At 39.5% G+C, this 24205-nt stretch overlaps 1 protein-coding gene across 2 annotated transcripts in view; it reads left to right on the forward strand.

The window, feature by feature from the left end:
• The window catches only part of gfra1a (gdnf family receptor alpha 1a), a 145131-nt gene extending 133482 nt beyond the window's left edge, over window positions 1-11649 (forward strand). For both annotated transcript variants that reach the window (XM_079689330.1, XM_079689331.1), the window contains 2 exons: window positions 6464-6511; window positions 8138-11649. In XM_079689330.1, coding sequence (XP_079545456.1) covers window positions 6464-6511; window positions 8138-8284 — 195 coding nt within the window. In that variant the 3' untranslated portion in view covers window positions 8285-11649. The remainder of the gene's footprint in view (window positions 1-6463; window positions 6512-8137) is intronic.
• The last annotated feature ends 12556 nt before the right edge of the window (window positions 11650-24205 follow it).

Consider the following 24205-nt stretch of genomic DNA (forward strand, 5'->3'; position numbering starts at 1 on the left):
AGTCCTCTCCTGCTGATGTTCAGGTGTATATCAGTATGTAGTGTCTCTACTTTAAAGAGTCCTCTCCTGCTGATGTTCAGGTGTATATCAGTATGTAGTGTCTCTACTTTAAAGAGTCCTCTCCTGCTGATGTTCAGGTGTATATCAGTATGTAGTGTCTCTACTTTAAAGAGTCCTCTCCTGCTGATGTTCAGGTGTATATCAGTATGTAGTGTCTCTACTTTAAAGAGTCCTCTCCTGCTGATGTTCAGGTGTATATCAGTATGTAGTGTCTCTACTTTAAAGAGTCCTCTCCTGTTGATGTTCAGGTGTATATCAGTATGTAGTGTCTCTACTTTAAAGAGTCCTCTCCTGCTGATGTTCAGATGTATATCAGTATGTAGTGTCTCTACTTTAAAGAGTCCTCTCCTGCTGATGTTCAGGTGGATATCAGTATGTAGTGTCTCTACTTTAAAGAGTCCTCTCCTGCTGATGTTCAGGTGTATATCAGTATGTAGTGTCTCTACTTTAAAGAGTCCTCTCCTGTTGATGTTCAGGTGTATATCAGTATGTAGTGTCTCTACTTTAAAGAGTCCTCTCCTGCTGATGTTCAGGTGTATATCAGTATGTAGTGTCTCTACTTTAAAGAGTCCTCTCCTGCTGATGTTCAGGTGTATATCAGTATGTAGTGTCTCTACTTTAAAGAGTCCTCTCCTGCTGATGTTCAGGTGTATATCAGTATGTAGTGTCTCTACTTTAAAGAGTCCTCTCCTGCTGATGTTCAGGTGTATATCAGTATGTAGTGTCTCTACTTTAAAGAGTCCTCTCCTGCTGATGTTCAGGTGTATATCAGTATGTAGTGTCTCTACTTTAAAGAGTCCTCTCCTGCTGATGTTCAGGTGTATATCAGTATGTAGTGTCTCTACTTTAAAGAGTCCTCTCCTGCTGATGTTCAGGTGTATATCAGTATGTAGTGTCTCTACTTTAAAGAGTCCTCTCCTGCTGATGTTCAGGTGTATATCAGTATGTAGTGTCTCTACTTTAAAGAGTCCTCTCCTGTTGATGTTCAGGTGTATATCAGTATGTAGTGTCTCTACTTTAAAGAGTCCTCTCCTGCTGATGTTCAGATGTATATCAGTATGTAGTGTCTCTACTTTAAAGAGTCCTCTCCTGCTGATGTTCAGGTGGATATCAGTATGTAGTGTCTCTACTTTAAAGAGTCCTCTCCTGCTGATGTTCAGGTGTATATCAGTATGTAGTGTCTCTACTTTAAAGAGTCCTCTCCTGTTGATGTTCAGGTGTATATCAGTATGTAGTGTCTCTACTTTAAAGAGTCCTCTCCTGCTGATGTTCAGGTGTATATCAGTATGTAGTGTCTCTACTTTAAAGAGTCCTCTCCTGCTGATGTTCAGGTGTATATCAGTATGTAGTGTCTCTACTTTAAAGAGTCCTCTCTTGCTGATGTTCAGGTGTATATCAGTATGTAGTGTCTCTACTTTAAAGAGTCCTCTTCTGCTGATGTTCAGGTGTATATAAGTATGTAGTGTCTCTACTTTAAAGAGTCCTCTCCTGCTGAAGTTCAGGTGTATATCAGTATGTAGTGTCTCTACTTTAAAGAGTCCTCTCCTGCTGATGTTCAGGTGTATATCAGTATGTAGTGTCTCTACTTTAAAGAGTCCTCTCCTGCTGATGTTCAGGTGTATATCAGTATGTAGTGTCTCTACTTTAAAGAGTCCTCTCCTGCTGATGTTCAGGTGTATATCAGTATGTAGTGTCTCTACTTTAAAGAGTCCTCTCCTGCTGATGTTCAGGTGTATATCAGTATGTAGTGTCTCTACTTTAAAGAGTCCTCTCCTGCTGATGTTCAGGTGTATATCAGTATGTAGTGTCTCTACTTTAAAGAGTCCTCTCCTGCTGATGTTCAGGTGTATATCAGTATGTAGTGTCTCTACTTTAAAGAGTCCTCTCCTGCTGATGTTCAGGTGTATATCAGTATGTAGTGTCTCTACTTTAAAGAGTCCTCTCCTGCTGATGTTCAGGTGTATATCAGTATGTAGTGTCTCTACTTTAAAGAGTCCTCTCCTGCTGATGTTCAGGTGTATATCAGTATGTAGTGTCTCTACTTTAAAGAGTCCTCTCCTGCTGATGTTCAGGTGTATATCAGTATGTAGTGTCTCTACTTTAAAGAGTCCTCTCCTGCTGATGTTCAGGTGTATATCAGTATGTAGTGTCTCTACTTTAAAGAGTCCTCTCCTGTTGATGTTCAGGTGTATATCAGTATGTAGTGTCTCTACTTTAAAGAGTCCTCTCCTGTTGATGTTCAGGTGTATATCAGTATGTAGTGTCTCTACTTTAAAGAGTCCTCTCCTGCTGATGTTCAGGTGTATATCAGTATGTAGTGTCTCTACTTTAAAGAGTCCTCTCCTGCTGATGTTCAGGTGTATATCAGTATGTAGTGTCTCTACTTTAAAGAGTCCTCTCCTGCTGATGTTCAGGTGTATATCAGTATGTAGTGTCTCTACTTTAAAGAGTCCTCTCCTGCTGATGTTCAGGTGTATATCAGTATGTAGTGTCTCTACTTTAAAGAGTCCTCTCCTGCTGATGTTCAGGTGTATATCAGTATGTAGTGTCTCTACTTTAAAGAGTCCTCTCCTGCTGATGTTCAGGTGTATATCAGTATGTAGTGTCTCTACTTTAAAGAGTCCTCTCCTGCTGATGTTCAGGTGTATATCAGTATGTAGTGTCTCTACTTTAAAGAGTCCTCTCCTGCTGATGTTCAGGTGTATATCAGTATGTAGTGTCTCTACTTTAAAGAGTCCTCTCCTGTTGATGTTCAGGTGTATATCAGTATGTAGTGTCTCTACTTTAAAGAGTCCTCTCCTGTTGATGTTCAGGTGTATATCAGTATGTAGTGTCTCTACTTTAAAGAGTCCTCTCCTGCTGATGTTCAGGTGTATATCAGTATGTAGTGTCTCTACTTTAAAGAGTCCTCTCCTGCTGATGTTCAGGTGTATATCAGTATGTAGTGTCTCTACTTTAAAGAGTCCTCTCCTGTTGATGTTCAGGTGTATATCAGTATGTAGTGTTTCTACTTTAAAGAGTCCTCTCCTGCTGATGTTCAGGTGTATATCAGTATGTAGTGTCTCTACTTTAAAGAGTCCTCTCCTGCTGATGTTCAGGTGTATATCAGTATGTAGTGTCTCTACTTTAAAGAGTCCTCTCTTGCTGATGTTCAGGTGTATATCAGTATGTAGTGTCTCTACTTTAAAGAGTCCTCTCCTGCTGATGTTTAGGTGTATATCAGTATGTAGTGTCTCTACTTTAAAGAGTCCTCTTCTGCTGATGTTCAGGTGTATATAAGTATGTAGTGTCTCTACTTTAAAGAGTCCTCTCCTGCTGAAGTTCAGGTGTATATCAGTATGTAGTGTCTCTACTTTAAAGAGTCCTCTCCTGCTGATGTTCAGGTGTATATCAGTATGTAGTGTCTCTACTTTAAAGAGTCCTCTCCTGCTGATGTTCAGGTGTATATCAGTATGTAGTGTCTCTACTTTAAAGAGTCCTCTCCTGCTGATGTTCAGGTGTATATCAGTATGTAGTGTCTCTACTTTAAAGAGTCCTCTCCTGTTGATGTTCAGGTGTATATCAGTATGTAGTGTCTCTACTTTAAAGAGTCCTCTCCTGTTGATGTTCAGGTGTATATCAGTATGTAGTGTCTCTACTTTAAAGAGTCCTCTCCTGCTGATGTTCAGGTGTATATCAGTATGTAGTGTCTCTACTTTAAAGAGTCCTCTCCTGCTGATGTTCAGGTGTATATCAGTATGTAGTGTCTCTACTTTAAAGAGTCCTCTCCTGTTGATGTTCAGGTGTATATCAGTATGTAGTGTCTCTACTTTAAAGAGTCCTCTCCTGCTGATGTTCAGGTGTATACCAGTATGTAGTGTCTCTACTTTAAAGAGTCCTCTCCTGCTGATGTTCAGGTGTATATCAGTATGTAGTGTCTCTACTTTAAAGAGTCCTCTCTTGCTGATGTTCAGGTGTATATCAGTATGTAGTGTATCAACTTTAAAAAGTCCTCTCCTGCTGATGTTTAGGTGTATATCAGTATGTAGTGTCTCTACTTTAAAGAGTCCTCTTCTGCTGATGTTCAGGTGTATATAAGTATGTAGTGTCTCTACTTTAAAGAGTCCTCTCCTGCTGAAGTTCAGGTGTATATCAGTATGTAGTGTCACTACTTTAAAGAGTCCTCTCCTGCTGATGTTCAGGTGTATATCAGTATGTAGTGTCTCTACTTTAAAGAGTCCTTTCCTGCTGATGTTCAGGTGTATATCAGTATGTAGGGTCTCTACTTTAAAGAGTCCTCTCCTGCTGATGTTCAGGTGTATATCAGTATGTAGCGTCTCTACTTTAAAGAGTCCTCTCCTGCTGATGTTCAGGTGTATATCAGTATGTAGCGTCTCTACTTTAAAGAGTCCTCTCCTGCTGATGTGCAGGTTTATATCAGTATGTAGTGTCTCTACTTTAAAGAGTCCTCTCCTGCTGATGTTCAGGTGTATATCAGTATGTAGTGTCTCTACTTTAAAGAGTCCTCTTCTGCTGATGTTCAGGTGTATATCAGTATGTAGTGTCTCTACTTTAAAGAGTTCTCTCCTGCTGATGTTCAGGTGTATATCAGTATGTAGTGTCTCTACTTTAAAGAGTTCTCTCCTGCTGATGTTCAGGTGTATATCAGTATGTAGTGTCTCTACTTTAAAGAGTCCTCTCCTGCTGATGTTCAGGTGTATATCAGTATGTAGCGTCTCTACTTTAAAGAGTCCTCTCCTGCTGATGTGCAGGTTTATATCAGTATGTAGTGTCTCTACTTTAAAGAGTCCTCTCCTGCTGATGTTCAGGTGTATATCAGTATGTAGTGTCTCTACTTTAAAGAGTCCTCTTCTGCTGATGTTCAGGTGTATATCAGTATGTAGTGTCTCTACTTTAAAGAGTTCTCTCCTGCTGATGTTCAGGTGTATATCAGTATGTAGTGTCTCTACTTTAAAGAGTTCTCTCCTGCTGATGTTCAGGTGTATATCAGTATGTAGTGTCTCTACTTTAAAGAGTCCTCTCCTCTGATGCTCAGGTGTATATCAGTATGTAGTGTCTCTACTTTAAAGAGTCCTCTCCTGCTGATGTTCAGGTTCATATCATGTCTCTACTGTGACAGACACTACAGAAAAGGGAAAACTCACAAAAGGTCTTCTTTAAAGCGTCTAACAATGACTCATATCACAGATAGATGTAGGCTGTGTTTAGTCCTTTTGTTCCTCAAACTAACTTTCTTTTGTTATTCTTGGCATGTGTTTTCGTTTGGTTCTTTATACAGAGGCGTGATTTATAGACATCATTCCACCTGAGCTGTTTTTTTGTTTAGTCTTGAAGAAAAAGGTGTAATAACAGAATACAGTTTCTCACTTTCTCTGATTAAATTGCCTGCTACATCCTGTATATCCCTACTTTTGGTCTGAATTCACGATACTCTGTATACAGAAGTCATCTATTATTCTGTCACACACACACACACACACACACACACACACACACACACACACACACACACACACACACACACACACACACACACACACACACACACACACACACACACACACACACACACACACACACACACACACACACACACACACACACACACACACACACACACACACACACACACACACACCCAGAAGCTAAAACTGGAGTTACATTTGCTTACAGCATCCACTCTGAATGCAGATATTCAGTGTGAGGGTCAATCTCCTGCAAACTCATAATCAGGCGCCTTATTTATCAGATACAGAAGGACAATATGAGATTTGTTCAGACCCTGATTATGAAACATGTGCTTCAAATCAACACCTTGTTGGTTTGCAATCAACATAATCACTTTTACCTTTTACCAAATGCACCTGGAGAGGGACCGCAGAGCCTGGGTTTCACTGTCCCTCTGTGCTCAGCTTGCTGAAACATATCAAAGGCTTTTTAAGTTGAACAGGCTCTGAGGGTAAACTATCCAAGGTTATTTTAGCTTTTTATTCTCTAATCTGTTTTTATGATCAGATGAGCGCCGTGCTTCCCCAAACGTACGCATGTGATGCTTGTTTGAAGTTTAGTCAGGGTGTTTGAACACTAATATCTGTGTGCCGCACTGTACCTGTTGTGTGAACGTGTCGGCAGAATATGTTTCAGCGTGATTAGACGGCAGATTGTTCCATGGATTGTTCCATTGTTGATCAAAGCTAATTAATTACCGCGGATCCTCTGCTGATCTCTCACTGCTGTTAAATGCTGTTGTGTTAGGAAGTGAAATGCACACTTTAAGAAAAAGGGTAACCTTGCGTCTTCAATGTTTATTAAAATACAGCAAACAACATCAACCCAAACAAAGATATTGATGTTTAAAAAAAATTCTAACATTTATTTGTATTCTTTGTTTGTTTTGTTGCAGGCTCAGAAATTGAAGTCAAACTCAACAGTTGACGGAGTTTTCTGTGTGGTAAGTTTCCCGTTCATTTTTGTACTAAAATTCACACTGCAAATATATAATTAAATATTCAAAAAGTAACAGTCTACCTTCCTTAGCAACGGTCTGTTATCCTTAGCAACGGTCTGCTATCCTTAGCAACGGTCTTTTATCCTCAGCAACGGTTTGTTATCCTTAGCAACGGTCTGTTATCCTTAGCAACGGTCTGTTATCCTTAGCAACGGTCTGTTATCCTCAGCAACGGTTTGTTATCCTTTGATTGATGTTTACTATCGCCATGTTGTTGTGACGTCACTTGTAGGCGTGGTTTTGGCCCTTTAATTTAGGACAGGTGTACAGGTGCCTACTTTCGTGGAAGGGCAAACAATTATCAATCGTATAGAAATCGCATAGTGATCTCTGCGTGATACAAGTTACCCGTATTAGATTTATGGCTTCGAATCCTTTGTTTATGAGTTTTATTGAAATAACCGGACGATATTGGATCATGTCTATGTCTTTCATTTTTGGAGGAAATCACAACCTGTACAAAGCTGCTAAACTTGTCTTGTGTGATGAACCCTCAAAAGGATTCCTCTGATCTCCGGAAAAACCATTTTATATGAGACCAAAAGGCGATTTGTTGGAACAACACAAATAATCTCAAAGTGAAATCCGACCTCTCAGCTGGAAGCCTTCGACTGATCCTTCTCGCCTCCTCTGTAAACTCCTGGTCTTTGTAGTTCCTTTGAGGCTGAAATGGGATTGTTGCTTATCTGGTGGCTTTTAAAGTTCACTGTAAATGTCATTTTACAATAATAAGGCCGTGTTATGCACTGAACTGACATTTAATAGAGGCAGGGACAGGTCTGGAGGAGATGACCCAGACGTTAGCTCGCAGCTTCATTAGCAAGCCAAAGAGCACTGGTGAAGCTATATATACATCACACACACACACAGACACACACACACACACACACACACACACACACACACACACACACACACACACACACACACACACACACACACACACACAGAAAGAACCTTTTGATTGGAGAACTGTGTCCAATACCTTTCTCTAATGTATGATGCATAAAAGCATTATTTCCTAAATCGTGACAATACTCGAATCTTAAGACTTTTGGAAAGATTTGTTCTCATTGTTTTAACATTTTTGGTCAACATTTATCAAACTGTAATGAAAATATCTCAGAGTCTGCAGTGGAGAATATCGTTCTGGGCACTTTCATAGCAGAAAATCCAGTTTATATTAAGACATATGTGTTCCAAGACAATGTGAAGTTCATACTGACCATAGGCTATTCTTTAACATAAACTATGCTAAGCTAATATGCTAATATAAAAAAAGCTTCTCCTAGCATCTTCACAGCGAATTCGGCTCTTTTAGCACCGAGAAAGACAACACTTTTAGATGTTTGGAACATCTGTGAATATTGTTTAAAAAAAAAAAAGCAAAAGCCTAGGAGTTTCACGTTCAAGCCACTTCAGTATTTAATTTGCTAATCACCTTTTGTATTACAATGTATGACAAATGGCTTGTTCTGATAATAACGGAAGAGAAAGACTGTCACATTGCATATTTCCGGAAACAGTGCTAATGTCATTGTGTCCTGTCCCTCTGTTTCTCTCCCTCAGGACCCTCAGATTGATAATCCCAGCACATCCAACGCCATCCTGAGGAATTCTGCAGTCTCCAGACGGGGCGCTGCCTCTCTGCTGCCCCCCCTGGTGACTCTGTGGTACTGCAGCCTGCGGGCGATATCCTCACATCACGTCTTGTAGCCTCGACGCTTCACAGCAAACACAACGGACTGACAAACACACATTTGTATAAAAGAAAAAGCAACATTATATCCTTTCTTCTCGGTAAAAAACCGCTTGTAATATGATTTTCCCTCTGGGTTCTATCTCTCTTTTGATTCCTACTTTGTTTTTTGTTTTTTTAAATGCATTTTGTGTTTATTTTTGCATTGCAGCTGTGTGCTAAGGCGGTGATCTGTACTCGTTCAGTTTGGCTATGTGTTCCCTTTAGGTTAGTTGGAAATAAAAGGGATTTAAGGCTTACGTTTAATACTCGATAACTACATTCCAATAAACCACAGCTGATATCTTTGGAAAGGAACACACATGTAATTCAGCGTTGATTTTCAGAGTCAGTTTTCACCCTTGTCTGTTTGTGTGTTGAGGCTATAGGTGGGATCTTTTGCTCAAAAGTCACAGGCAGTTCAGTCACGGCTATATTTGATCACTTGGGCAGCTTTTAGGTGTTATTCAGTCTCCTCTGTGGTTTGTGTTTGTTTTGATAATGACGTGATCTGGTGTTTTACATTTTTACGAACGATTCCACTTGGATATTTACCTGAGAAAAACTACATTTCAAGGTGAACACCGATAACTATCTGCGCCCAAACCGTGTTTACGGTAGCTCATACTGAACACACATTGCCGATGGCTAAAAGCACACAAGGCAAAGACCCACGAACACACACTGCACATGTTCACACACTCAGACAAAATCACACGGACACACACACACAGCACCAGGTTTTCTGCTCCATGTTTTGTTTTACACCACTTTCTTTGCCAACATAGTGGTTTTCAGAGGTCAGAACGCTGCTGTGGATATCTGAATCCACTCATTAGTGATTGTACATAACTTGTAATTGTTAGAAGTTCAAGCCATGTTCAGTGTTGCTCTATTGAAGGTGCCAGAGAAGCTGCTGCAGTTTCACCGGAATGAGTTTTTATTTTTATGTTGATGTATTTGCTGCACTGCGTCCACGAAAAACAAGAGCTGAGGGAAAAAATAGGCTTATTGTTGTCGAGTATATTCAACGGTAACTCACACCTCCGTCCCACTCAACGCTTACTTTACTGTCAGTTCAGTGTTACGACTTGTTGACTCACTTGTGAAACTGTCATCACGTGTGTTGGGGAGGAAGCGATCACATGATATTGAACATTTGCTAAACCCCAACCTTACTTACTTTACTGTCATTGCAACTGCTGGGTTTTGTATTCTATTTACATGTATGCCAATAAACAGAAACTATGGCATCGTTGGTAATACCTTCAGGAAAAATTGGCCTTGATTTCAGACCGAAGAAGACAAAGCAAACTTCTAAATCTCAGCAAGTGATCACACATTTTGACGGCTACCAAACTGTAGCTCTCTAACACACTTTAATACGTTCATTGGATACCTTCTCCAGGATGACTGGTTTTAAAATATGAACCCTGAATGAAGGTTTATTGTACGCATAACTTGTAACGCCACCATAAAATGTAGTTAGCTATGATCTGCTCCTTGGCTTTGGTTGTACTGTAGCTAGAATGCTAATGGATTCGGCTAGGTGTGCTAGCACTAGCTATCAGTAGCTAGCAGCTACAAAGTTATTCCTTGGACTTTTGCTTCTATTTTTGTTATTCTGGAAGGGTATGCATAACTTGTAGTTAGCTATGATCTAATCCTTGGCTTTGGAAGTAACACTAGCCTATGGTACTGTAGCTAGAATGCAAATAGTTTTAGCTAGGTGTGCTAACACTAGCGAGCAGGAGCTAGCAACTACCTACTCATTCCTTGGATTTTGACCTCATTCTTTGTTATTCTGGAAGAGTTTAAAAGTACCTTTAAAGCTCTAAGATAGACATTCTGGCTCTTTTTAGTCTTTTTGAACTACAAAGCTGCTGGCCCAAGAAGTAATTGGTACATTTCGTTCATAAAATAAATGTCTGGTAGAGAGGTTCAGCAAACGGTCAATTCTGTGTTATAAAAGAAACTGCAGCAAACAAGTGACTCATGTACTGTGTGTAAATCGTTAAAGCATTTTCTACATTTGTTCCTGCTTACTGCTGGGAAAATGAAAAAGACACAGCGTCGCAATCACGTCTAATTCTCACATGTTGACTTATTCATGTTTGTATTGGATGCATCTGTTTTTTAAATTCTCCCCCCACCACGTGATCAACTCGTTTACATACATCAATGTGGCATGTTACAGGTTAATTTAACCATTGGGACACTGACAGGAACATTTACAACACGCTGCTTGGGTTTATGTAGCTTCCTCAAAACAACATTGATGTATTGTATAACTTAATGTTATTTACCGAACATAAACATGGTATATGCACTGTATGGCTGAAACTATAAATTGGACAAGTAAATGTCTGATGATATTCTACTCCAGAGCATTGTGAGCTATTTTGAAATCCAGATAGAGTACATTGAAGAAACCCGAAACTTGTTTTTTTCATAACAACTTATGTGTATATTTCTCCCAGTATGTACCATGGAATATTATTGCATCTGAGAAAGAGGATATCAATGTAACTCTCTTAGTTATAAACAACTGTATTTCCTAAACTTATTTCTTTTGTACCATAGCCCCGTTTATGATGTTGCTTAAAAATAGAAGTAGTTTTTTTTTTTTTTTGGCTAAGATTTGAACTTATTTTTCTATCTTTTACTTATTTTTTGCTGTTTTTTCGATGAGATGAAGTGAAGTGAGGCGGACCGGACACAGATGGTTTATATTTAAAACTTTTATAAAACTGTTTATTGCTGTTAACCCTGATTATTTTGGTTTTACTGCTAAAATAATTATGTTGACAATAACAAGAAGTTGAGTTGTCATTGCATGTTGATTGAGAAGGAAATGAATCAATGTTTAAAGACAAATATATTCTATACCATACCATTGAAGGCTTTTTTATGGTATATTTGACCAGAGGTGGGCGACTGAAGATTGAATGTGTGGAAGGAAAGTTATAGAGAAATGTTATGAGTTGCTTCATGACAAAAATTACATTTCTCAGAACTGTGTCTTACAGTATGCTCATTATTTTGTATTTGAATCCCAGTGTCATATCTTCATTGGCCCTAGAAAATGAAGGTATTGTTTATATATGTGGCTCAGAAGGCACATCCTACTGATGTAAGGGTGCCACTTTTGGACAGAAATGTTAAGATGTGAAATATGTTTGCTGTCCATCTCGATCCCAATCTGTTGTTTCAAAATACCAATAAAATAAAATGGTGTTTTGGAGATGCGGACTCCCTCAGCTACCTGGCATCATTAACTTCTTAGCTTGTGAAAATGTAAAATCTATTGTACAAAAGTTACGATTAAAAACTGTTAAATCACCCGGACTGTTTTTTCATGCTTTTTTCACTGAATGAGGAAATGAAACACACATGATGTAAATCATTAAAGAGGACATTTGTAGAAGAAAAAAGGCAATTTTGGAGTCCCACAAGGTACTAGTGTGGGTCCCCTGTTGTTTTTCTAGTTTTCTACACAGTCAAGACACAACTAAAAACGTTTACAATGTTTAAACAGAAATATGCATCAAATGGAAGAACTTCAATCACAAAACAAACCTATTGTTACAGTGAGTGAAGCAAGCAGGACCCAAATGCAGATAACATGATATCACCTTTATTTCAAGGATAATAATAACTCGGACAAACAGAACACTCCATGGTGAACTCAGTCACCAACAAAAGTCGAACCAACACTTAACACAGGAAGAGACAAGACTAAATACAGGGAGGGGTAATCAGGAGACGAGAAACAGCCGGGCAGGGGAGGAGAAACACAAGGGCAACAGGTGAACACAATCAGACAACTAGACACACCAGGGAAACTAACGACAGGAGGAAAAACACAGGGAGAGGGACCAGACAATACGCAAGGGAGACAGGGGCCCTTTCTCATTTCATCAAATCCCCCTCCTCGACTCCTCAACTCCTCGACTCCTCGGTCCTCCGGTAGTGACCCGGAAATGAATTTCAGCGCGCCATGTTGAAGGACATCTCATTTCTCTAAATGCACATCGAGGACCGAGGATCGAGCGTCGAGGAGGCTCTCTGGAGGAGCTCTAACCGAGGATACACTGATGGGTCCTCCACGGTCCTCCACGGCTCCTTCGTGGATGCATTTCCGGGAACAGAGATGTTTCAAAGAGTCGTGACGCACGGTCGGACTTATCTCAGCCAATCACAGCTCTGCATGCATCCCCTGGATATTATTTTATTAACTGCTTTCATCGCGACGCGATGTTTACAGTGAGAACAGCTGTGAGGTCCGTGCAGAAAGCAGAGCAGTGTGTATAATATATATCACTCAGTATAACAGGCCTACTCTCTGTATCTGCTTTAGTTTAGTAGATATCTACAAACAAAGAGTCCAGATGTTTCTAAAACCATTTAGTGCTTCACATAATAAAATACACAACGGCTTGCCTGATTATGCTTTAGGAGCTGTAGATGTGCGTGGTACGTTATTATGAGAGTGCTCTGTTTGATTCTGAAATTGTATATATTTATATAAAATATATGTGTGTGTGTGTGTGTGTGTGTGTGTGTGTGTGTGTGTGTGTGTGTGTGTGTGTGTGTGTGTGTGTGTGTGTGTGTAGCCTGTTATTGTCTCATTACACCGCACTGTCAATGACTCAAAGTAAATATATAAGTGGTCATGAACACATCTGTCCATCAGACAGAGGGCTGCTGTGACTCCTGTCATCATTAATGGACGTCTCTTTAAAATGACCGCTCAGAGGAGAGGAGTTCTCATTTCTCTAACCGCCTGCTGCTTCCCCTCCTCTCTCCTCGGCTCCGCTCCTCGGCTCCTCCGCTCGCATCTCCTGTGGGCGGGACTATGTCTCGAGGATAGGAGTCGAGGATAGGAGTCGAGGAGGGGAGTTAGAGAAATGAGAAAGGGCCAGGGAGAACCGAACAGCAAAATAAACCCATTACAAGACATACAAAACTAAAAACGTGACATAACACAATAATCGTGACACCTATGACATGAATGCACACTGCAGGTAAGGGAAAACCCACATAAAATACATTATGGCCTCTTTGAAGACAGTTCGAATTGATCCTGAACCTCGCAGGTTAATCTCGTTGACCTCGGGATCAAAGACAAAGGAAACAAGAGGAGCGAAGAGATGAGAGCGGATAAAGAAAGAGTCACCTGAGGTTTCTGACAACTGTATTTGTTAGAAAGCATAAGAAGCACCAGGTCAGCTGAGCTCTCTGTGGGTCTTAATTGTTCAGTGTTGCGTGGGGAGAAGAAAAGGGAAAGAGGACAGAAGTACAGACTCCCTGCATCAAGGTGGATGGATTGCTATAACTTAAACTAATTAATGAAACGTGACACACTGGGCTTGAAAACCTCTTTTAAAACAGTGTATTACTTGATTTGAAGAAGCAATCGCAGCCAAGTCTTTATATAAAACATTTGTGCAAAGTCTTTCTAAGGTCCAAATCAATTCTCTCTCAATTTGCACTTTTAAAAACATGGAAAAACAATCACTTGATAGAAACTATTACGCTTGTTTAATTCACAGTCCCTCACACAATCTTGCAAATCTAATTTATAACACTACATTCAAGGAGTCATTACAGCTTCAACGCCAAGGCTAATTTAATTAAATGAATTGGAAAAAGTCAATTAAAACGTGTCGTTATGCAAACTCTTAAAGGTTGAAATCAATTCCTCTCTAAATTGCCCTTTTATAACAAACACTGGTCGTGAAACACAAGCCTCTGAGAAAGGAGAACAGATTACAAAGAGCACTAACTACGGTAACACTCATCCACATTTATATCTGTTTGTTGAATTGGTAAAACCCATATTTAACATTTTTTACTACAGTTTTGCAGGAAAATTGTTGGGGAATAATTTCCCCTGCATGTCCTCCTTCGCCCTCTGACGCAGATGCCCTGCCTTGAGCAGCCGTTATCTCCCTTAAGGAGAGGCTGATAGCATATTTTTGTTGTTACCAGTTTGTGACCGGGCAGCTCTCGGTCAGAGATAGTTATTCTTGTGGGACGCCTGGAACACATCCTTCTCGAGGTGTAGGTGACCTCAAGCCATAAGCGACAACAACTGTGATTCAGTGTCCTCAGCTGTTTAGTCTAACTATTGAAGAATGTTGATTATTCCACTCTGAACTAGTTAAAACCTGGAGCTACAGGAGGGTCTTCAGAACTGATTGTGGCATCTCTACCGTGTGGTCAGATCGTGGCCCGTGACATGTCTTGTGAATTATCCGCTCCAAATAAACCGTCAGTGTTTGCCATCAAAGCTCCAGCTCTCCTCGTGTCTCTTTGAGTCCTGACTCCAATCGCTTCAGAAGTTTCCCCCACAAACACATACAGTATATACTTTAAAAAAACATTATCCCTTTCCCAGCCTAATACGTTTTTCTAAGGCATAATACATGTTAGATCTACTGCAGTCCTTTTTACAACTAAGAATCTATATTAATTATTGCCAACAATTCAGAACTAAATGAAAAAGAAAGCTGTGTTTTAGACCAAAGAGCTGTTAGTCCTGTAAGAAACACCATCATACCTAAAGCAGATCTCCTACTGAATAACTTGGTCACATCAACCCCCCACCACATTCAACAGCTGTGAGTTATCACGTGCCTGAATTTATCCATACTAATTGTTAATATGTGGCCTGACATGTTTCCAGACCGAAGAAGAAGCTGCTGTATCTCTTACATCCAGCCGTCAGTACTCAGGTCCAGACTCTAGACTTCACTGGAGAACCAACCCGAACAGTGAGGAAACATACAGATGAAACAAAGAGGCCTTTTGTTCACGAGGCCAGGACCATAAGGGTTAGGGTTAGGGTTAGGGTTAAACCTAACCCTAACCCTGGTCCAGGTTCTGGTCCAGGTTCATCCAGACCGAGCAACTGGTCTTCAACCTCCCTAAGTTCTCCCACACCGTTCCTTAAGTTCCTTGTTTACCAATATCTGCAACATGGCACTGGTGTTACTGAAACAGCAGAACCATGAATGGGTTTCATTAAATCAGGACATTACTAATCAACACCATTAATCTCATGAATTAAAAGAGAGTTATTTGTATGGTAAAGTGATGTAACAACCGACAGCTCCATGTGTTATATAAAACAGTGTCATTGACATTTACTGTAGGACTGACGCATTTCCACCATTATGAATAAAACATTAAAAGCAAAGGGTGATGGGTAAACTGTCTGACGCCTGCACATCTTCGTCATAAATGGCAGGAAATGAGTCTGGCATTTGAGTGTTATTCCTAATCATAATCCTGCATTATCTTTAAAGCAGCCATTAGACCAAATGCATGTCCTTAAGTCTTAATACAGAGCACCTTAATGGCATGTATCGCAGAATAAGCACTTTTGAGAGGAGTGGAGTAAGTATGTGAAATGGCAATGAATGCAACCTGTCAAAGAAAGGCAGCTAAATGTGTATTTTCAGACCATTTACATGCACTAAAACCTGTATAACACACAACAGGGAAAAACACAAAAGGACAATAAGACCACTTTAGAAACAACTGAGAGAGGATGCCGGCTTTTCCCAAACATTCCCAAACATAAGTAAGAAAACAAGATGAGCATGAATTAACTGGTGTCGTGTTTTACAAAATAAAATAATAATAATTTTGAAGAATTGTGTGAAAGATACAATTTATGATTGTGAAGAATAACCATGAGTAAACAGAACTTAACTTATGTGCAGTTTCAGAAGAGAAAAGGAAATTGTATTGACATATGTTATTGAAAATATAGAGTAATCTAAATATTCATAATACATGGCTTTAAATCAACCCTTTGATTCGCAAAATCTGATTGAAAGTCTCATTTAAATATTGTTTATATACAAACTTTTGCATTAAAATCGTTGCCCATTAGTTTGTGTGTTTATAAAAAGAAATGAAAAATGTAAATTATGTACAGATTTAAGGGAGTTTAGATTAAAAAATCAAGGCACTGTGACCTCAAATACAATCACAGACATGTTTGTATATATATGTATGTACTGTATATATTTATTTGTGTGCGTGCGTGTGTGTGTGTGTGTGTGTGTGTGTGTGTGTGTGTGTGTGTGTGTGTGTGTGTGTGTGTGTGTGTGTGTGTGTGTGTGTGTGTGTGTGTTTAAGTAGATATACAGGACTGTCTCAGAAAATTAGAATATTGTGATAAAGTTCTTTATTTTCTGTAATGCAATTAAAAAAACAAAAATGTCATACATTCTGGATTCATTACAAATCAACTGAAATATTGCAAGCCTTTTATTATTTTAATATTGCTGATTATGGCATACAGCTTAAGAAAACTCAAATATCCTATCTCTAAATATTAGAATATCATGAAAAAGTATACTAGTAGGGTGTTCAACGAATCACTTGAATCGTCTAATTAACTCGAAACACCTGCAAGGGTTTCCTGAGCCTTGAAAAACACTCAGCTTGGTTCAGTAAACTAAATCACAAGTATGGGGAAGACTGCTGATCTGACTGCTGTCCAGAGGACCGTCATTGACACCCTCCATCAGGAGGGTAAGACACAAAAAGAAATTTCTCAAAGAGCAAGCTGTTCACAGAGTGCAGTTTCAAAGCACATCCACAAAAAGTCTGTTGGAAGGGGGAAATGTGGCAGGAAACGCTGCACAACCAAGAGAGATGACCGCAGCCTTAACAGCATTGTGAAGAAGAGTCGCTTCCAGAATTTGGGGGAGCTTCAAAGACAGTGGACTGAAGCTGGAGTCCAGGTATCAAAAGTCACTGTTCACAGACGTGTCCGGGAAATGGGCTACAATAGCCGTATTCCCATGGTCAAGCCACTTCTGAACTCAAGACAACGGAAGAGGCGTCTGACTTGGGCTAAGGAAAAGAAGCACTGGACAGTTGCACAGTGGTCCAAAGTCCTCTTTTCAGACGAAAGCAAGTTTTGTATTTCATTTGGAAGTCAAGGCGCCAGAGTCTGGAGAAAGGCTGGAGAGGAGCAAAATCCAAGTTGCTTGAAATCCAGTGTGAAGTTCCCACAGTCAGCGATGGTTTGGGGAGCCATGTCAGCTGCTGGTGTTGGTCCACTGTGTTTCATCAAGCCCAGAGTAAATGCAGCTGTGTACCAAGAGATTTTAGAGCACTACATGCTTCCGTCTGCTGAAAAGCTCTATGGAGATGAGGAATTCATTTTCCAGCATGATCTGGCACCTGCCCACAGTGCCAAAACCACCAGTAACTGGTGTACTGACCATGGCATTACTGTCCTCGATTGGCCTGCAAATTCCCCTGACCTGAACCCCATAGAGAATATGTGGGGTATTGTGAAGAAGAAGCTGAAAGACACCAGACCCAACAATGCTAATGAGCTAAAGGCCGCTATTGAAGCATCCTGGGCATCCATAACACCTCAGCAATGCCACAGGCTGATTGCCTCCATGCCACGCCGCATTGATGCAGTAATCCGTGCAAAAGGATTCCCAACCAAGTACTGAGTGCATTAATGGACTTTTTCAAATGTTTGATTGTGTTTTGCTGTTATAAATCTTTTTTTTTTACTTGGTCTGAGGAACTATTCTAATTTTTTGAGATAGGATTTTTGAGTTTTCTTAAGCTGTATGCCATAATCAGCAATATTAAAATAATAAAAGGCTTGCAATATTTCAGTTGATTTGTAATGAATCCAGAATGTATGACATTTTTGTTTTTTTAATTGCATTACAGAAAATAAAGAACTTTATCACAATATTCTAATTTTCTGAGACAGTCCTGTATGTGTACATGTGTATATATTTGTCATTTCAAACCACCCCTACAGTATTTACTTTTTTGTTTTTATATTATTTCACCAATTGTGTTCAGTATTTAATTTGTCATTTTCGGGTCTCTAAAAATATATGATTTGCAAAACTGTACTTTTAATATAACGTGATTTTCCAATAAATGAAGAATAAATAAATAAAAATAAAGATGTTTTGGGGAATTCAATTATTTTATATTTGGCGGGGGCACTTCCTTCTATTCATTGTGAAATGTCTTTGTCAAACAAACACATCTGAAATGAACCCCCCTTCGAAGCAGGTCTGTAAAAAGACAGCCATCAATATCACTTCCGCTGGATGTGGAGAATTCGATTTGTAGCAGGCGGCTTTTCACATGCACAGATGGAGTTTATTAAGAGTCATTAAAGTCCTATTTCCCTGCTGTGGCATGGCGTCAGTGGATATGAGCCACACTGCGAGAACAGGAAGGTAATACCTGTAATAATGAGAAGGAGAAGGAGTGAAGGCTAGTCAGAACTCCAATTACATTGTTCCTGAAAACGGACAGGAAATGACTTTGTTTCTATGAATGGGAAAATGTATTTCTTACCAACTTACTTCATTTAATAAGTGACACTTAAAAGATGATCTGATTCTATTTCAAATGCAACCCTTTTAAAGTTCCATAAAGCCCTTTATGACACTTCTTCGTTGAATACCCGACTCTGATTGGTCAATTTGGACATTCCAGGGGTCTGTTCTTTTTCGGTAAGGAGAACAGACCATTGCTAAAGAAGGATTATGTGCAGTCAAATCAATCCGCAGAAAGAAGTACGGACAATTTAAACATTAAAGGGAACAGCAGAAGAAGACAGACAGGAAGTAGACACTAAAGCAGTGGTTTTCAAACGGCGGGGCACGACCCCTGGTGGGTCGCGGAGGTACTGCAAGGGGGGCGCGCGAAGATTTCTTTTTTTATTATTATTTTGTCCTTTTAGCTTTGTGAAGCACCTTGAGATGACGTTGTTTTTAAAGTGTGCTATATACATTATTATTATTATTCAATTGTAAACAAACACTGCTCGAAAATATCTCATTGGTCAGAGAGCTGTGGGCATAATGCTGCCTTTTGCAACATCCTATGTGTGAGATAGGCTTTTCTTGCTGCCATCAAAACGAAATACAGATCAAAGCTGAACATTGAGAATGAACTGAGAGTGGCAGTCTTAAAACAACAGCCCCTGTTTGAGAAGATCTGCGAGGGAAAGCAAGCACACACAAGTCATTGATAGCCTATCTAAGTGATGTGATCGTTTGCAACCTGCAGTAGAAATAGTACTTCATTAATATACTCTCCTTAAAGAAATTTGAATTTAAAAATCTACTTATCAGGGAAGAAGGCCAACCAGTTTTAATTAGGCCAAATGAATTCACAGTATCTATTACAAGCACTTTAGTTCATGTGTAATCCATAATAAAATATACAATTATAGTTGGATCTTTGTATCTTCTTATTATTAGCAAAGAAAATGTAATGTTTTTGCAACAATATACAATTAATCCTACCAATATAGATGGGAACCGGGTTGGGCGGTCCCGAACATATTTCCAATTACCCAAGGGGGGCCCGACTGAAAAAGTTTGGGAACCACTGATCTAAAGGGAACAGCAGAAGAAGACAGACAGAAAGTAAACACTAAAGGGAACAGCAGAAGAAGACAGACAGGAAGGAGACACTAAAGTGAACAGCAGAAAAACTACTCAAATGAACAAAACACTAATTGCCCTATTTACTATAAACAAACACATTTTAAGTATTCAATTCTACAAATGAATGAGTGGCTCTTATAGCAATCAGACAAAATGAATGCAATTCTTTCCCAAATGGTTCATTTTGGAGGCCTTGTAGATAAAACCAGAGTTTCTAGCTTCCTGTACATTTCATCTGCACACAGTTTGGGTTTGTATTGCCCTGTTTTGGGGATTTTCCGTTATCTAATAAGCACCAGGTTCTTCGGGACAGGTGATACACGTGAATAACAACCAGAATAAAACAGCCATTACAACTGACCCTCATGTTGTTCACACTCATAGCACGACATATATACATTTTTAACATTATTTGTACAGTTTATCAATACAGGAGCTGTTCTCATTAATACACAGTTTCTAAGAGGAGGTTGTAAAACTCCAGAGGTCTCTTGACACCGGCGTGAATGAACAATTATGAATGTTTCCTCAGAGACTCAGTGAGGTCCTGTGAGGCTAATTCATGTCGCTGTGACAAAGAGTTCATGAATACTAATCGATGTGTTTGTCGTAATTATCTGTGGTTCTTTACAGTCATAGTTTAATTAAACGGGTGTTTATAACCATGATGACTGAACTGCATTTTTCTGTGAGCATCCTCGTGTAAAACAGACAGTAACAGGACTGAAAACATACAGAAACATTTATATAATATTTATGAAAGAGAGAAAACATTAAAGCTCCCATGTCATGGCCCTTTCTACTGATCATAATTCCATTGTTGAGGTCTACTAGAATAGATTTAAATTGTTCAATGTTCCAAACTCACGTTGGTTTCTCATCCAGCATCTCTGTATAGTATGTGTATTCACTCTCTGTCCTACACGGCTTGTTGGAGCTCCTGCCCCCCCCCCTCCCTGTGAGCCCAGTGTGCTCTGATTGGTCGGGACGTTGCGAGGCTCGTTGCGAGGTTCGTTGCTGCTAGCCGCTTCTGCGAGCTGTCGGCGATACAGCGAGAACAAGCGAAACTCATCCTGAGCACACACAAACACTCACAGCCGAAGTAAAAACAATAAGTGTGGCTTGATATTGAGAAAGAAAAAGGTTTATAACGCTGAGAGAATGGGTCTGCGGAGAGCATTTCTCCACCATCCCAACTCGTCTATTACCAACCAGGGAGCTCTATGCAAGTCAATGGGACTCCCTGTTAGTTAGCCAAGGGGTCCTGGTGTGGGAGGAGCTCCGTGGATTGGTCCATTCGGGCCAATCCGGACATTTGTTGTTGATTTGGGTGTTCACACGTCACAGAACCCAGAAGGCAAACAATGGAAAAAGAGAAATGTCCAACGAGGCGTTCTGGGGCAGCATAGACAGGTCTTCTCTGTGTTAGAGCTTTACTCCCTACAGGGTGTACTTTGAGGGTTTGTGACTCTGCAGACCGTTTACATGAATACATACCTTCATCACACACAAGGGGACGGGTGATAACCAGAAAAGCATGACATGGGCCCTTTAAAAGAGTGAAGTAATGATTATAATTAGTATAAATGTTAATAGTTTGTGTTCTACTGCCATTCATTCAAATATAAAAACACCTGAATGAATTTACTTCCCCATTTATCTTTTGTATTACTAAAAAACAACTGCTTTGCATATAAATAAATATAACATTTATTTATTTTATTTCCTTTATTATTATTTCTATTCTTATTTTTCATTTTCATTTCGTCGTTTTTGTTACTTGTTATTATAGTAAACGTACTTTATTGTAATAAAAAATGCACTATAATCAAAAGTGAGTATGATATGTGATATATTTGGATTTAGATAAAGGGGTTATTGCAACACGGTGATTTATACAATGAATTGTAAATAAATAGAATAAGACTCAAGATGACAGTGTTTGTTTTGGCATAATGTGATACTAACTGTAAGCTTTAAGAGTTAACATATCTTACATTATCATAGCTAACCATTTCATTGTAAATAAAGGTATCAGTGAACAATTAAAAAAACTTAATTCAGTGAAACACGTTTGCCTGTGCGTCCCATGAGATCTGTTTTAGTGCAAATATTGAATATATCTATCATTTGTTAAGCCAGTCACTGATTCCTTCTCAATATGCTTACAGTGTGTTTCGGTCTCTCTACGACTCATTTCCGTCCTCTTCGCTGTGGTCGAGGACTCTGGGTCAGCTGAGTCACTTCCCTGTGATCGATGACTCATCCGGGTCTCCGTCTTTATGCCATTACGGACCAATTACAGCGGTTAATTTGGGCGGCAGGTCTGAGGATTACAAAGCACACTGCTGTCCTTGGGCTTCCTACACACACACACACACACACACACACACACACACACACACACACACACACACACACACACACACACACACACACACACACACACACACACACACACACACACACACACACACACACACACACACACACACACACACACACACACACACACACACACACACACACACAGAGAATGAAGAATGTTTTCCTCCGTCAGCGTCGTCCTCTGTTTAATCCCAGCATGCACTGCATCGTCATAAGTGGCCTTCTGCCCGAACAAAGAGAGTCCTTTTTATCTCCAAAGTGCAAAGTTGCGAAGGATGAAAGATCAGCTATTGACGAGATGCATCAGCTTCATCGTGTGTGTGTGTGTGTGTGTGTGTGTGTGTGTGTGTGTGTGTGTGTGTGTGTGTGTGTGTGTGTGTGTGTGTGTGTGTGTGTGTGTGTGTGTGGGTGTGTGTGTGTGGGGGGGGGGGGGTCAGCTGACAGGTCGAGGTGACCAACTTCCTGTCAAAATTCGATGTTTCTACTTATTTATATGGGATTTTCCAGACTTCAATCTTGGCACAGGTTTTCACTTTTTCTGTTCCAAGAAAGTTATTTCTTGTAAACCTGCTTTTTTAAAATTGGATGAGCAATTATTCTGCCATTTTCTGAGATCAAAGAATGGAGAAATTAATCAACAATTGATCAAAATCTATCAAACACACATAACTTACACACTGACGCACCTTCGATAATTATCATGAACACACTCTGTTTTGATCGTTAACATATAACTTAGTAATTACTATCTAATAATAATATAGTATTAATCCACTGCTGAAAAATATTCCAAAACTAACCACAATTTACTTTTAATTAATATTTTTTGAAAACCACAGTGACCAGCTGTTTTAGGAAATAAATGAACCTTTGTTGAAACGTGATATTTTTGCTAATGTAGGGGAGAAGGGGGTAAGTTGAGCCAGTGGGTAAGTTGAACCACCCCCTGTAACCAGGCAACGCCTTATAGTTATAATCAAGTGACCAGAAATTATGCAAGCTCCACCCATTTCTCATTGCCTGTGAAAGAGAGATACTCATTGTGGTCTTGTAAGTAAACGTTTTAACAAAAAAACGTTTTTTGTCAAAGTAAATTTTCTAGATGTCAGCTATATCGGCTGTCATGTCAAAACAAAAGTTTCCAGACTGAATTTTAATGCTAGGCTATTTTTTCTAAAATGGTGGCTATGGGGTAAAGTGAACCATGGGCCTTGGGGTAAGTTGAGCCAGTTTTTCAATGGAGAAATGAATGAAAGTAGGCCAAGTGGATAATAAGAGCTCATTGTAGGCTACATTTAAAGTTGAATTTACCCTGGGTTTGATTGGTAAGATGTATGAAATGTTATCACGATTTGTATGATTACTTTTCCTTTGAACATGTTAATTAAACCCCGAGCCTGTTTTTCAGGTCTCAGGCTCGAAAATGACATTCCCAGAACAAATGACCATATCTTCCCTTCTAAAAGGGTTAAATTAATAATCTTTTTTCTCAAAGTAATGATAAATCTGTGAGTTGGATGTAGAAAAGTCAGAATCAATATCGATGTTTTTTATTTTAAAGAAAATTAAGATTGAACATGGTAAAAAACTTTAAATTAAAGTGTCCGTCCAAAACTGATATTGTACTAACTAACTGACTAACCTTGGATGATGGGTTAGTAGACTAAAAGCTTTAGGAATCCAAAGAACAACATATAATAAGTACCCTGTATCAAGATGGATGCAAAATAAGTGATATTTGACCTTTTTAGACAGATTTAGCAAAAAAAACCTCTTCTAGGGCCATTTGGGTGGATTTTCCATATCTCTGGCCCCCCTTGTTTGATTTTGACATGTGACATCTCTTTCTGACCGTTAGAGCCAATAGAATCCAAGGGAAATCGTCCCGCACACACTCATGTTAAAAAAAAGGTGGCGTCTCTGCGCATGCTAGCCTGCAGCAGAGGGGAGAAATATCCCTGCTCTGATATAAAGCAACTGAAAAGCTGTTTTATTGCTTATGGATTATCAGAACATTTCAAAGGGGACACAGACACATTG

The sequence above is a fragment of the Notothenia rossii genome (assembly GCF_949606895.1).
Source record: "Notothenia rossii genome assembly, chromosome: 6".
NCBI lineage: Eukaryota > Metazoa > Chordata > Actinopteri > Perciformes > Nototheniidae > Notothenia > Notothenia rossii.